We start from the raw sequence: 14,869 nt of genomic DNA, 5'->3' as shown, positions 1-14,869 counted from the left end.
GTACTCAATTTGGACATTTAGGGATGTACGTAGTTCTCACGCGGTGTACTCACTTTTGTTGCCAGGGGTTTGGAGATTAATGGCTATATTTTGAGTAGAAAATGAATCATTATATAAGCTGCACACAGACTACTTTTCGTTGTGTCAAAGTGTCATTTTGTCAGTGTTGTCCCATGAAAAGATATACTTAAATATCTGCAGGAATGTGACGGGTGTCCTCACTTTTGTGATACACTGTAAACTAGGAGGACTGGCTGTGAATTCTCATCTTTCAGTGCCACTGGGGCTGGATTCCAATCCCTTTTGACAAGGAGGGTTGACTGAATGAAAGTGTGCTCGTGAAAAAAACAAAGGAGTATTGATACTTTTGCAATCAAATATCTTATCAGGATACAACATTTCGGTAACGATATTTTTGATCACACTACAGCCAACAGGAGGGACACCTGGGTTTCTTTGATGTTTGATTGACAACATTGACATTTGAGCTGGTCGACCGGCATGAAAGTCAACACCCGAAGCGCAGCTATCGTTCCTGTGTGACCCAATAGGGCTAGCTGGTCACGTTACACCGGCGGTGCGACGCCATGGAGGAGCCCGGTGTCTTGCGAGTGCGGCACGAGTGCCTCAACGATATCTTCTGCTTCTCTCTGCCACTACTTTGTCCTGCTTGCGGCGAGGCTTTAGCGGGAAGACGCCTGCACCAGGCTCCGGTCAGCCTCCCCGATCCGCTCGGCGATGGACACAAAACGCCCTGCTGCCTCCTAGTCGCGCCTGTTGACCGCCACGCCGGCGGGTAGGCACACACACGCAGTGTTGATAAGTACAAGTAAGTGACGCATTGATGTCCTTCAGAGACTTTGATGGGACATCGGAACTTCACACTGGAATCTCCAACACTTCAGGTGAGCTCAAAGACAACGTTGGTCTGAAAACGAGCTGTTGCCTCTGAAGGTCAGAATGTGGGCGTGTAGGCATGGTGTACAACTACACAGAGAGGGGCGTAGTGCAAGACCGGCACGGCTGGGACCGCTGCCTGAGCGTCCCTCTGGTCAGACCTGACATGTTCCACCTCCTGGCCCAGTGGGACCGGTACCTGGAGCAGTTCTCACGTGGACCCATGTGGGACCCAACCTGTCGCAGGTACACGCAAATGAACTGACAAAGATAATCAGACTGAGGCAACTGGTCCATAATTCTTCGGATTCAGTTCTTAATCTGTTCTAGTCTCCAGAGAAAATACCAGTACCAAAAGAATGTCCTAGTGACAAATGATGGCAATAGTACTCATATCAAGAAACCCTCAAAATCCCAAGAGACGTTCATAGTCTCAAGTTACAGACAAGTACCCTCTAGATCCAGATTAACATTCCAGTCTCGTGGTACAAATGGTACAAAAACTATAGTACAAGAAAAGGCTCTAGTCTTAAAACGGGGGTGGGGAAGTCAGTCCTCAAGGGCCGCAGTGGGTCCTCGTCTTTATTACAACTGATCCAGCACAAGCAGTTTATCCAGTGAGGAGCCCGGGGAAAGAAGCAGCACCTGACTGCAATTGACAGATTGCACTTGTAAGACACCAGATTGGTGAAAAAGTGTCCTCTTGATGGGTTGCAATGAAAACCCACACCGACTGCAGCCCTTTGTGGAAGTTTGCCCACCCTTATCCTAAGAGAAGCTTTTAGTTAACAAAGTGTACTTGTCTTGAGATAAGGTTTTAATTGTGAGATCAGATTTTAGTCCCAAGGGGAATAATCTAGTCTTTAGAGATCATAATTTCCCCAAAAGTATTGTTTTATTCCAAATGAACGTTTTACTCCTGTGTGAAAGTTCTAGTCTTTATGAAATATGCCTGACCTGAGATAAGGTTATAATCATAAGACCAGGTTTTAGTCCCAAGAGAACGGTCTTGTCCATCCAGATGGTACTCGTTCAAAGGGAACAGTCAGATTTGAAGTGAATTAACAGGTTCATGTCACAAAAGTGTCTCACCCCAAAAGAGGGTTGTAGATGCTAAATGTGAAACAAGAAGTTTTATTTTTTAAATACCAAAATAAGACTAGTGTTTAGTGATGGTCCCCATCCAATCCAAAATGAAGGTTCTTGCCCAAAGATTCTTGTGCTCAGAGAAGGTCCTAGTCCTGAGAGGTTTAGTCTTAAAACCAAGGGAATGTTCTGATCCCAAGAGAAAGTTCCGATCCCATATAAAAGTCGTAGTCCCAAGACAATGTCTGGTCTTTGGAGGCCAAATTCAGCCTGAATTGAAACAGAGTACTGACAGAAGGTTTCATTTGTCACGTGTGTGAATTAGTTTTGCACAGATAACAATTTTTGGTTACAGACTCCGAATCCTAGTACTCCCCTATACGGATTTTAGTGCTGTATCGGTGCAATATTTTTTTCCTTGTAACCATTTTTGTGTGCGGGTCTCAGTTTCTGCGAGGACTCTCACAACTGTCTGACGTTCTGTGTGGCGTTCATCAACGGTGTGCTGGCGGCGGAGGGTCACGGCAGAGCCAGCTTGAGCAGAGACGACTTGACGCGCGATGTCATCGCTCCCGCCGTGAGCAGAGCGTGCAAGTATGCAGCGCTTCGCAGACACCTGCAACAACATCAGTTCTATGTGATGGACATGCCTGCAGGGCCATCGGGACCCCAGCCTGATCACCTTCCTTAATCTTGGAATTTAAAGTTGCGTGTTGCGAAATTAAAATCCCATCTCAAAGTCAATCCTACTCCATTTTCTACCAGAATGACAATATTGTGAAAAAGTGGTCACAAAAGTGAACTAGTCTCCAGTGTAGTACTGTATTTACTAGGCACAGATACTCTGCTGGCTGGTATTGGCTGATGCCATACATCTAAATTCCCCACCCCAAATTTGAACAAAGCTATTCTAACATTATAGCCTTATTAAAAAAATGATTATATGAACAAGTAGCAAAGTAGGAGTAGAAGGAGGAGCGTTAGTGTAGTAGGAGTGTCGAAAATATTCCATTTTTTTATGGCAAATCAGTTGTGCAGCACAAAATGAGGTTGCAAATAAACATTTTATTTGTTCTGCAAAGTTTCAGTAGTTAGTTATATATACTGTAGTATAATATGTACTGTGAGCATATATATCCGCTATTATATACACAGTATATACATACCGTAATTTTCAGAATATAAGCCGCACCTGACTATAGGCCACCACCCACTAAATTTGACACGAAATTGGCATTTGTTTATAAACCGCACCAGACTATATGACGCAGCTCTCCTGACTGTATTATGGGATATTTACACTGAAAGATATTAACGGGTAATACCTAATTTGACAGCGACGTCATAAGACGGTCATAATTATGACATGACACTGTCATGGGCATTCGTGAATGCTTATGACAGATGTCATTAAGTGTCATCCAGCAAATTTTGTCACTCACTCCATTTATGTCCAACTCGGATCTTTTACATCCATTCAAAAGTGAGATTTCCCGGCTGCAATTTATCGCTGCTTGCGTGTGTAGCGTGCACTCGGCACATGTTCGTGTTGACTCCATTTCTGTTCACAGATGTTTATTGGTCATCAACACTGTAGAATTAGTTCAGACATAAAAACTAAGAAAATACATCTATATTAAACATTGTAAAACGTTAGCATTGCTACATTGAGGCTAATGGGGGGAAAAAAGACCATCTTCTAGCCACTTTAGCCTGCTATAAAACATTGACAGTCTTGTCCTAAACGCAAACTTGTGGTTAAATGGTGACACCTCAAACGTGAAAACCCGCTGTTTTGCATGTTTGTAGGCATGACAAAAATAGAAATGCACTTTTTTTGGGGGGGGGTTTCTTGAGTAATTTTTTTTTTACCGAGTGTCAAGGTTACGGTCAGTGGCTTACTTCCAGTGAACATTTCACTATTGAAATAAATTTGATTTGATATGAAAAGCACGTCATGTTCAACATGTAAGTAAAGATTTCTTAATCTCACATACTTCAGATTCTAAAGTCAGAATAGCTTTAAAATCACACCCATTATAAAAAATCTGATTAGTAATGAATAATTTGGCTTTTTAAAAAAAATATAGTTTACGTTTAAGAATAACAATTCATTGCATTTCAATAGCTAATTTATTAGGATGTATAGTCACACTATTGGTTGAACTGGTTAAAGAAATTGACAATATCGTATATCGGCAATAATATACGACACAATATATCACCTACTAAAATTTGTTATCGCGACAGGCCTCCTTATGACAGTCTAATGACGCCGCTGTCAAATAAAAAGTTACCCAGTAACCAAAATAAATCAACAAATAAGACACACTGGACTATAAGCCATAGGATTCAAAATGAGGGGAAAAAGTAGCATCTTATAGTCTGAAAATTACAGGATGTAGCCAAAATCAAATCCATTTCAACTGAGAAGGCTGGCATTGAACGATCATGTTTCACTGCCATTGATGGCGATAGACATCCAAACCAATTTGAGTGGAGGGCTGAGCCTTCCCAGTCAAAATGGCTTGGATGTATATCACCATTAATAGCAACCAATGAGTTAATACTTAAAAAAAAAATAAAAAATTAATCCCTTCAGACCTGAGCATACTGCAGAAGGACATGACACGTTCATGTCTGTAAACCAGAAAATACACTGAATTTAGTTTTTCAAAAAGACAAACGTAAGTGATCATTTCTTATCAAAACACATTAAAATTAAAAACAAACAATAAAAGCATGAAATATCCCCGACCAAAAAAATTGCACTTTGTCCTGGTGTTTTGAGTAAAAATTAGCGCAGTTTTTTTTCCCAGCAGAAAAAATACCTGAAAGTGATGTCATCGGGCCAGATTTCCAATCACGTGATCTGACCGGGTTCATCCCTAATACAACGTTGAAAAAAATATATATATACACTTGTACATATAGTATATTTTTCTTAATACTAAAGTTGTGAATACTCACACGAATGTAAAGTCATTGCTCATTGTCAGACACTGATTTAACTCATTGGCTGCCATTAACAGATTGGTAGAAGTCCAATCCATTTGAAATTGGTGGGCTGTCAGTGAATGAAACGTATTACGGTCGTAGAAACTTCACAGCAACGTAGCTCTCCGTCAGCTTATCAGATGTCTTCATGCTCGGCCCGTTCTTTGGAAGACACCCACCTGCTGACCACCACCTCCTGCAAAAAGACGTGGGTCACTGGACGAAACTGACGCCATGGAAGGGGAGCGTACCTGAATCTTCAGCCGGCTCAGACACTCTGGCGAGGCCAGTTCAGCTTCCGTTAAATCGACCGGATGGACAACGTAACACAGGAGGAGCTCCTGCGAGGACAAAAGTCGATTTATTTTGCCTATCCCCGGACGCGCAGTGGCGAAAGCGTTCACCTTTGAGACGGTAGCGGTGATTCTGCTTAGGGTGGCCAGAGAACGCCAGGAGAAAGGCCGCAGTGTGGAACCCTCAAAACGCTCGTCCGCCTTTTCCACAACCACTGAATAACTGAGGAAAAAATTCCATACTCGATTTGAGTGAAGAAGTACGATGGCATATGAGAAAAAAAGTCATACTATTACAAGAATAAAGTCATTCATATTAAAATGGGATTAAAGTCATTATTAGAAATAAATCGTAATACTGTATTATTAGATTAAAGTTATGCCAAGTACGTATCTTTAGGTAATATATTACATAAATGATTATGTATGATTATCATTTTTTTTTCTCGTATTACATAAATTTACAGAACATTTATACTTGCTTTCTCATAATATGAAAAAGTTCCATTGTACGTATTATGACTTAATATCATAATAATACCCCCCCATATTACCACATGACTATTCTCGTAACAGTACGAGATTAAATATTAGAAGGTTTAAGTCGTGATGTTACGTATGTTTGTACAACTCATGTATGGTTGCAGTGCGGCTTATTTAACTAAATTAGCTAAATCAAATTGACTGTCACAAAACATGTCCAAATCCTTGCAGAAGAAGTTTTTTGGGCCACCCAGAGTCTCGAGCCTTCGTCTGAGCAATTCATCGCTACACATCGAGATGGCATGATGAATCTCGCAAGTAAAACCCAGAAAATGTTTGCAATATCTAGCGAGGCTAGCGTGGTGCTATACTTCTGTGCTGAAGTGGTGGCGAGGCCTCCTGGAAGTTACATCATCAGGTAGCGGGCGGCAGTGGGCACGTCCCTCGTTGCTAAGGTGTTGCCATGGTTGTAACTCAAAAACTGCGCGGTCAATTCATTTTTTGTTTGTAACATGAGTTTTGAGACAGTGAATGATGCATTCAATACATTTAAAGCTAGTAAAATGCTCAAGAACTCTTCAGCTGCCTTTTAAGTAAGGATACGCAATATAACGACTCAAATCACTGAATAAGACTTGGTTCCCCTAATAAATTAAAATTTTCCTCATATTTTGCAAAATTATGTAATGTTACTAGAAAAGTTGTAAAGTAATATTACGACTTTAATCTCATATATTACAAAAATAATCAGGTCTCGTAATATTACGAGAAAAAAATTGTAATATTACAATATTAAGTCGTAAATCTCGTAATACTACTAGGGCTCTGTGGTCACTGGTGGACCATGCATGGAGTAAAAAAGTATTGTTCATAAACATTATAAATTATATACAGTACTTTTAATGATTTTTTTGAACACCCAGGCTAGTTTAAAGTCTTGCCTACCTGGAGTGGTAGAAAGGAGGACCTTTCCTGTATAAGACTGGGGGGGGGGGTGCATAATTAGCATAAGAGCGGCAGTCCCGTGACGCGACACCGGTGGTTTTCTCACCCATGTCCACTCCGTATTTTGCACCACTCCCTCCTTTGGGGACCCAGCCCCTGCTGCGAAAGTGGTGGTAGGCCGCGTAGGAGCTGACAAAGTCCGGACGCAGTGAGATAAAGTGCCTCCAGAGATGCGTGATGGACAGCGGCTCCTGCCCATGACAAAGGACAAAAAGTCCACTCGGGCACGACACGCAACGACTTCCGCTCTGCATCTCGTGAGTTTATGAGTTTAGTTTAATGAGTTTATCACTAGTGGATGTCCACTCCATTTTAAGTGGGAGGGCTGGGCAATGAACAACCATTCAGATAGGACATCTAGCACCAGGCCATGATAGCAAAGACTAACAATAATTCAGTATTAAAAGAAAAAATGGCTTTTTTTCCCCAAAAATTGATCAGTACAGTATTGGCACTGGCCTATATCACACAGCTGGGTGTCGGAATCGGTATAGGGAGCCAAGACATGGAATCGGTGTAACAATAATACTAAAATTTGAAAAATAATAATAATATGATTTTATGTATGGTGCAAGTTAGTGACCTCTATGCTCAAAAAGTATTGCCCCTGTTTTGATGTGGAATGTCAGTCATTCACTTGCGACCTCAAGGGGTTAAAGCTTAAAGGTGAGCATAAAGGCTAATTAATTACCTGCTCCAGGTGGACAGAAAGGCAGCCCAGGGCGTAGACTAGGAAGAATGCCTGTAGGCACACGCGGACAAACGGACAATTACTGACAAGTCCAGACAGGTCAATCAGTCGACAGGAACAGAAAAAAACACGTTGTGGACCTCCTCCAGGCTGAGTTGGAGATATTCTGTCATCCTTAAAGGATTCCGTCTTAGTTGTGGCGGTTCTGCGGCGACCTGGAACAACGCGAACTGCTTGATTGGCTACAAATCTTTGCCAAAAACCGTTTGAAAAGCAAACCGCGCACTCACCGCTTCGTCGTTGGGCACCACCAGGACAAAACCAGGACCCGGAACTAAAGTGCCTGAGTCGTCGTCGTCGCTGGAGCGGTCAGAGTCGTTGTCGGTGTCAGAGTCGTCGCAAGAGTCAGAGTCGTCAGGGCTCGGGCTGGGACCGACCTTGTTCCTTTCGGTCTCCGGGTCCGGATTGAGGTTCTCCGCCCCGTTCCCGTTCTCCGATAGCCGCCCCAGCTCGTCTTCTCCAACGGGCTGTCGTAGTCGTAACAGAGTTTCGTCGACAGACTCCCGAGCTGAGCCCTGAGCCAAGAGCGCTGACTCGGCCCACCCGAGCAGCTCCTCGTACCTGTGGGGCCCAACCAAGAAAGGCCTGTTTCCCTGATAAGGGATTTTGAAATGTTTCTCTGCCCTTTTTGAGCTTTAAATCATGCTGTTTTGGGCGTATTCTGCAGTTTACATATACCAAATAAAATTCAGTGGTTTTCGCAGATTTTCAGTCAGATTCCAATCTTCATAAAAAAAAATCAAGGGAAAAAAACTGTAAAGGCGGAAAAAACAGGAAGACTGCGAAAATTACAAAAAACGCAAAAAAATTCCAACTGAAAAACTAAAATTTCTGTGATTTTTCACTATTTCTCAAGGGGCGCAAGGTTTTTCACTGTGTTTTCATCTATTTTTGGGGTTCCAGAGTTATTTGTTGTTTTTCGCACTTTCCATCTTCTTTCCTATTTTTGTGTGGTTTTTGCAGTTAATGATCCAAATTTGGATCGAAAAACCCTGACCATACAAAACGCAAACGCTGCAAAAAAGCGGAAAAAAACAAAACATAATTCCACAAAAATTAAAAACAAACTGGGAAAGGTGAAAAACACTTTAATAGGTTTATCACTTATAGACCTCCAATCCATTTGAAGTGGAAGGGCTGGCAGCGAATGAACATTACTTATGCTACATTCATTAATTCGCTCCCAACCCTCTCACTAAAGATCACCTAACCAGTAAGTGGTGTCACTCACCTCGTGCATGTGACAACAGGAAGTAGGAAGCCTTGGTGATCTGTGAGAGCAAATGAATGTAGCAATGTACCAATTGAATGAATGATGTATTGATTTTTAAGTAGGGCTGCAGCTATCGATTATTTAAGTAATCGATTAATCTATCGATTACTTTGTTCGAATACTCAAGTAATCGCATTAAAAACATTTAATGCATTGCAGAATAAATTTTAGGAGATGGAAAACAAAGACACAGGTGGTCATGCTTGCTATAACATTTTGGCTTGCAAAGATTGCACTTTCAAAAGAGCAGTAAATGCAAATACAAAATACCTGAGTGTTTCTTTAAACAATGCACAATTGCATTTTCATTTAAAAAATAAATTGAAATCCCTGAGCTTAGCTTCAAATGATTGAACAAAGAAATAAATGAGGATCCAAGTACGACCAAAAGAACAATTGGATAACTTGTATAGCTAAAGTCCACTAGCTTTAATGCTATAAAATGCTAACTTTTTTGTTTTGTTTTGTTTTACAATGCTCTTAACATATCGTTCAAACACACATTCACAAAAGAAAGGTTGGTAAATATACTTCTAAACTAAATAATAAATGCATAGAAACAACATATTACCGAAAACAAAAAATTTCCTCATGTTAGTCTTAACAGGGAGCAGCTGGATTCAAGCCATGTTCGATGAGTTATTATTAGTGTTGCCATTAGAGGGCAGTGTATCCACCCAAATCAATAAAACTAAATGGAAACACTTTCAAAAAAACTATTACAACACCACTAATTAAACGAATCCTCGAAGCAGCATAATTTGGTTCGAAGCTTTTTTCCAATCAAATTACTCGAGTTAATTGATTAATCATTGCAGCACTACTTTCAAGTGTCAACTCACCCCGCCACTGGTTGAAGATGGTGTACTCGGGTCTCGCTCGGGACAGGATGCCTTTCCCGAAATACCCCTGAAAGAACAAGAAGTTTCTTTCGCTCCGCTCAAAATTTGCCACATTTGAACTCTTTCAGTACCATCGATGGATACTAAATAATTCCACTCATTATTATTAAATTCTCAATGTTATTTTTAATACAACAAATACAACAAAAAGAAATGTTATTTTATCATGAAGTCTTTCTGTTTTGCGCCATTGGTCTTTATTTTTTAATGAAACTGCTTTGAATTGCCCCAAATTCATTAGAAACTAACCCAAAAAATCAACAGTGCCCCAAAACCAACAGGAAAAGTAACCAATGAATGTACCAGAAGTCATCCAAGAAGGTACAAAAACCATCAGAAAGTGACAGGAAATGATATAACGTAATAAATGTACAAGAAGTGACCGGAAGTGACCCAAAATGTATAGGAAGTGTCCCATAAATACCTTAACTTGAACAAGGAAGCAACCCAAAATCTACTCATAGCCTACAATTAACAGATGTCCACTTCATTTTAACTGGACTGGCTGTCCAAGCTCATGTTAAAGTGTGTGTGTGTGTGTGTGTGGGGGGGGGTAGCGTTTGCTGCTATCATCTCCTAGTCGAAATGGATTGAACATTCACCGTCAACCAAAGAGTAAATAACAAAGCAGTTCCACCAGTACTCAGGTCGCTTACACTGCTGGCCAAAAGTATTGGCACCCCTGCAATTTTGTCAGATAATGGTCAATTTCTCCCAGAAAATGATTGCAATTACAAATGCTTTGGTAGTAATATCTTCATTTATTTTGCTTGCAATGAAAAAAACAAAGAGAATGAAAAAAAAAATTAAATCATTATCATTTTGCACAAAACTCCAAAAATGGGCTGGACAAAAGTATTGGCACCCTTTGAAAAATCATGTGATGCTTCTCTAATTTGTGTAATTAACAGCACCTGTTACTTACCTATGGCACATAACAGGTGGTGTCAATGACTAAATCACACTTTCAGCCAGTTAAAATGGATTAAAGTTGACTCAACTGCTGTCCTGTGTCCTTGTCTGTACCACATTCAGCATGGAGAAAAGAAAGAAGACCAAAGAACTGTCTGAAAATTGTGAGGAAGCATGTCAAGGCTACAAGTCCATCTTCAAAGACCTGAATGTTCCAGTGTCTACCGTGCGCAGTGTCATCAATAAGTCTAAAGCCCATGGCACTTTGGCTGACCTCCCTAGATGTGGACGGAAAAGGAAAAATTGACGAGAGATTTCAACAAAAGATTGTGGAGATGGTGGATAAAGAACCTCGACTAACATCCAAACAAGTTCAAGCTGTCTTGCAGTCCAAGGGTACAACAGTGTCAACCCATACTATCTGCTGGCGTCTGAATGAAAAGGGACTCTATGGTAGGATACCTAGGAATACCCCACTTATGACCCAGAGACATAAAATAGCCAGCTGGAGTTTGCCAAAACTTACCTGACAAAGCCAAAAATGTTTTGGAAGAATGTTCGCTGGTCAGATGAGACAAAAGTAGCTTTTTGGGAAAAGGCATCAACATAAGAATTTACAGGGGGAAAAAAACGAGGCCTTCAAAGAAAATAATGCAGTCCTCACAGTCAAACATGGCGCAGGTCCCCTGATGTTTTGGGGTTGCTTTGCTACCTCTGGCGCTGGACTGCTTGAGTGTGTGCATGGCATTATGAAGTCTGAAGACTACAAACACATTTTGCAGCATAATGTAGGGCCCAGTGTGACAAAGCTGGGTCTCCCTCAGAGGTCATTGGTCTTCCAGTAGGACAATGACGCAAAACACACTTCAAAAAGCACGAGACAATGGTTTGAGAGAATGCACTGGAGACTTCTAAAGTGGCCACCAATGAGTCCAGACCTGGATCCCATAGAACAACAGTGGTGAGATCTGAAAATGGCTGTTTGGTGAAGGCACCCTTCAAATCTCAGAGACCTGGAGCAGTTGGCCAAAGAAGAATGGTATAAAATTCCAGCAGAGCATTGTAAGAAACTCCTTGATGGAAACCGGACGCGGTTGTTCGCTGTTATTTTGTCTAAAGGTTGTGCTACCAAGTATTATGCTCAGAGGGTGCAAATACTTTTGTATGGCCCATTTTTGGTGTTTTGTGTAAAATGATAATGATTTAATTTTTTTTTCATTCTCGTTCGTGTTTTTTCACTGCAAGCAAAATAAATGAAGATATTACTACTAAAGCATTTGTAATTGCAATCATTTTCTGGGACAAATTGAGCATTATCTGACAATATTGCAGGGGTGCCAATACTTTTGGCCAGCAGTCTACGGGAGTTAGTCGGTTAGTTTAGTTAGTTAGTTCATATCATATACGGACAAGATGCTTCTCAGTTTGAACAGCTCAGATGGGTTTTGATTGTTTCCTTAGTTTGAGTTTTAAAAATGCCAGTAAGCTAAAGTTGGCAAGTGGTAAAGCGTTTAGTTTTAGTCGTTTTGTCACCTGGTTGTAAATGTCGCTGATGTGGTCTGGATCCGTGACCAGCACGTGCCCGTTGACGATGTCTGCTCGGAAATAGCTCCTCGTCGGCCTCGACGCGCTTCCCTTCTCCGGGGAGCTACGGCTCCTGACGGGCAGGGGCGCCACGTACTCCTCGTACACCCGGCAGCGGCGCCGGGGCGGCCGAAACTCGGCCTGCATGTAGCCGGCTTCCAACAGCAAACACCGAGGAGGCTCGGTCACCCGACCGGCCAAATGATTACGCCGCCGCCGCTACTTGAACTTAGGTTTTGCGTTTACCTGGTGACTTCACTGTTCACTTATGTTTGGCCATTACAGCCTTGTTATCGCTCACACGTTTCCGACTAATTTTCGGGTAGCACTGGTAGATAATATACACATTTATAGTATATATAACTGTATTATTGTTTTAAGGAAGGGAGTAGGAACGAACCCCAGACAGTTCGTCAAATGTTTGTGCCTTATGGTTTGCCGTAGTATCGCGAGACATACAAAATGAGAGTCAAAATTGCTGATCAGGTAAAAATAAATATAACAATAATAATAACTTTTTTAAATTCTTGGAAGATTTGTATGACTGTTTTTTTTCTAAAATTTTAATGTTCTCTAGCCTTGCTAGAGGAAACATTTTTTTATGGTATGATATCTCTTTATAATAGTCACTAACACAATTTTAATAATTGATAAATTTTCATACATGAGAATACATATTTCAAATCTATTTCAAATATTAATATTCTACACAAAGAATTATTTTATTTTAATATTATTTTTCTTCCTTGAAATATATGAAGGTAAAATGCTTTAAAACTGTAGGATTTTTGAGGAGCTTAAACTTGCTAATAGACCCTATAATTCACACTGTTTAAAAATTGTTTATTTATGTATTTATTTATTTCCTCTACTTATGTTACTTTATTTAATTTTCTTTTTTTTAAAATTATATTTCCAGTGTGATTGTGATTTCAAATGTACGACTAATGCTTATTCCTTAGGCTGTTCTGTTATATTTAAGTTTAGACAACAATGTACTATGTCACTTATGTTGTATATCTGAATATATAATAATAGTGATGATAATAAAATAAAAATGTATATTCTACTGTATATTTTTGTGATGTTGATTCATTGTGCCTTATGCCTTTACACGATAAGTCTATACACGTTATATCAAAGTTGCCAGTTGGTTTCTGAAATGAATTTTTAAAAATACTGTATGTTTTGTATTATGATGCAATATTCAATTGAAAATAATATTTGGCCTCCACAGTTTATCTGCACCTAACATATCAAAAGCCACACAATATTGCTGATCATGTTCCGACAAAAAGAAAGGGTCACCAAATAACACCTCACAAAAGAAAAACTCTGAAAATCTACACGCCACAACACAGAGGAACCCAAGTTCCTCGCCATCCATTTTGCCTATCACATTCAACATAAATCAGGGGTGTGTAAATTAAGGCCCACAGGCCAACTACAGCCTGATGCCAAGTTCTTATTGGCCACAGCAAAGTATGAAAATATTGAATATTGGCCACCCAAGAATCTTGAATTCAGCCTATATTCTGTTGCACTTTTCGTCTTTAACACGAAATAATGCATTTAACCCGTCTATGCCTCTTCATTAACTCAGGAGTCAAAACATGACATCTTAGAGTAAATGTAGGACAATGAGTAGAATTTTAGTATTTTGTTTGGTATTGTTAAACTATGTTAAATCCCGTTTGTGATTTTCTTGAGTTTTTTTTGCAGTCGCTGGAAATGTTCTTTGTTCTGCAAACTTCATTTTAGTAGTGTAATTATAGCAATAACCTTACACTGCTAGCACTATCTCATTGACTGTCATTGACAGTTATTGACATCAAATCCATTTCACCTGGGAGGGTTGGCATCAAGTGAACATGTTTCATTGCCATTAACGGCGACAGAGGTCCAATCAAATTTGACAGGGTCTGGCAGCGATGGAATGATCCAAGCCAATGAGTTAAGATTCATTTTAAAATCCCAATCGTTTTTTGTTTTACCCGAATCCGATCCTCTGTTTAAACAAATGACGTTTGCCCTTTCATTGCATCCTCTGATCTTTCTGAAAGCAGCCCTTGGAGAAAATAGTCTCAGCAACCCTGACCTAAACCAAATGACTCTGTGAACATTTTCTGAGTTTGGGCCATCAGCTAAGTAAATACAGGGCAGAAGCAGTCACGTTTGCAACTCGGGACTTTATTGGAAATGGTATCTTTTAAGCCCCACGTGAGGTTCAAATCTTTTGTTCTAACACAAACGATGTCTACCGGCGCTATTTTACTGCAAGGCAATGTTGTACAACCAAATTGTTGTTTTTTTGGTTGTCAACAATGATTCCTGGCTGCCAGCCAATTCTTAGCATATTGTACTCAGTATTTATTTTGTATTTGTTTTTATTTTCTTTATGACTTATTGTTGTGTCGATGTCTTGAATGTATGGATTGATGTAAATTGGGAGACTGAGGTAATGTGAGACCACCATATGTACCTACAGTAAGTGAGGGAGCACATTTGTAATCAAGCAACCATCATGTTTCAAGCCCCTACCAATTCACCTTGTCCACGAAGAAGAGAGCTTCCTTCTATTGTGCTAAACATGTTTTTTTTTTGTTTTTTTTTTAAAACAACATGTGATTATGCTAGTTCAAGATTAGCCTGTATTGCTAGGAGAGGTTTATTTATTTTAATTGTG

At 40.2% G+C, this 14,869-nt stretch overlaps 2 protein-coding genes across 3 annotated transcripts; one reads left to right on the top strand and one right to left on the bottom strand.

Moving 5' to 3' along the window:
- The first annotated feature begins 54 nt into the window (after positions 1–54).
- Positions 55–3,681, top strand: mkrn2os.2 (MKRN2 opposite strand, tandem duplicate 2). The gene is made up of 4 exons (XM_057847158.1): positions 55–796; positions 856–905; positions 975–1,143; positions 2,431–3,681. Exons 1-4 carry the CDS (start codon positions 588–590, stop codon positions 2,672–2,674), a joined length of 672 nt encoding a protein of 223 aa, XP_057703141.1. The 5' UTR covers positions 55–587; the 3' UTR covers positions 2,675–3,681.
- tsen2 (TSEN2 tRNA splicing endonuclease subunit) lies at positions 3,014–12,596 on the bottom strand. 2 transcript variants are annotated; one of them, XM_057847156.1, is made up of 11 exons: positions 12,133–12,596; positions 9,628–9,694; positions 8,744–8,783; positions 7,743–8,073; positions 7,593–7,667; positions 7,453–7,503; positions 6,808–6,952; positions 6,702–6,738; positions 5,385–5,496; positions 5,232–5,321; positions 3,014–5,176 (listed from the first exon to the last, which is right to left on the bottom strand). In XM_057847156.1, the coding sequence occupies exons 1-11, from the start codon at positions 12,328–12,330 to the stop codon at positions 5,117–5,119; spliced, it is 1,206 nt and encodes a 401-aa protein (XP_057703139.1). In that variant the 5' UTR covers positions 12,331–12,596; the 3' UTR covers positions 3,014–5,116. The 2 variants fall into 2 exon arrangements, with proteins under 2 accessions (XP_057703139.1, XP_057703140.1); XM_057847157.1 differs by lacking the exon at positions 7,593–7,667 and having other exon boundaries at positions 7,890–8,073.
- Positions 12,597–14,869: the final 2,273 nt, after the last annotated feature.

This window comes from Corythoichthys intestinalis, chromosome 9 (assembly GCF_030265065.1).
Source record: "Corythoichthys intestinalis isolate RoL2023-P3 chromosome 9, ASM3026506v1, whole genome shotgun sequence".
Taxonomy (NCBI): domain Eukaryota; kingdom Metazoa; phylum Chordata; class Actinopteri; order Syngnathiformes; family Syngnathidae; genus Corythoichthys; species Corythoichthys intestinalis.
This window is presented reverse-complemented; position numbering and strand designations above follow the sequence as displayed.

Bases quoted from the DNA above. Each gene is read 5' to 3' on its own strand.
- mkrn2os.2 (XM_057847158.1), top strand. From the start codon at position 588: ATGGAGGAGCCCGGTGTCTTGCGAGTGCGGCACGAGTGCCTCAACGAT. The intron at 906-974 runs GTGAGCTCAAAG...GTGGGCGTGTAG, and splicing joins TGGAATCTCCAACACTTCAG to GCATGGTGTACAACTACACA. The intron at 1,144-2,430 runs GTACACGCAAAT...TGCGGGTCTCAG, and splicing joins TGGGACCCAACCTGTCGCAG to TTTCTGCGAGGACTCTCACA.
- tsen2 (XM_057847156.1), bottom strand. From the start codon at position 12,330: ATGCAGGCCGAGTTTCGGCCGCCCCGGCGCCGCTGCCGGGTGTACGAG. The intron at 5,497-6,701 runs GTAGGCAAGACT...TTTTTTCCTCAG, and splicing joins CCTCCTTTCTACCACTCCAG to TTATTCAGTGGTTGTGGAAA. The intron at 5,322-5,384 runs GTGAACGCTTTC...TTGTCCTCGCAG, and splicing joins TCACCGCTACCGTCTCAAAG to GAGCTCCTCCTGTGTTACGT.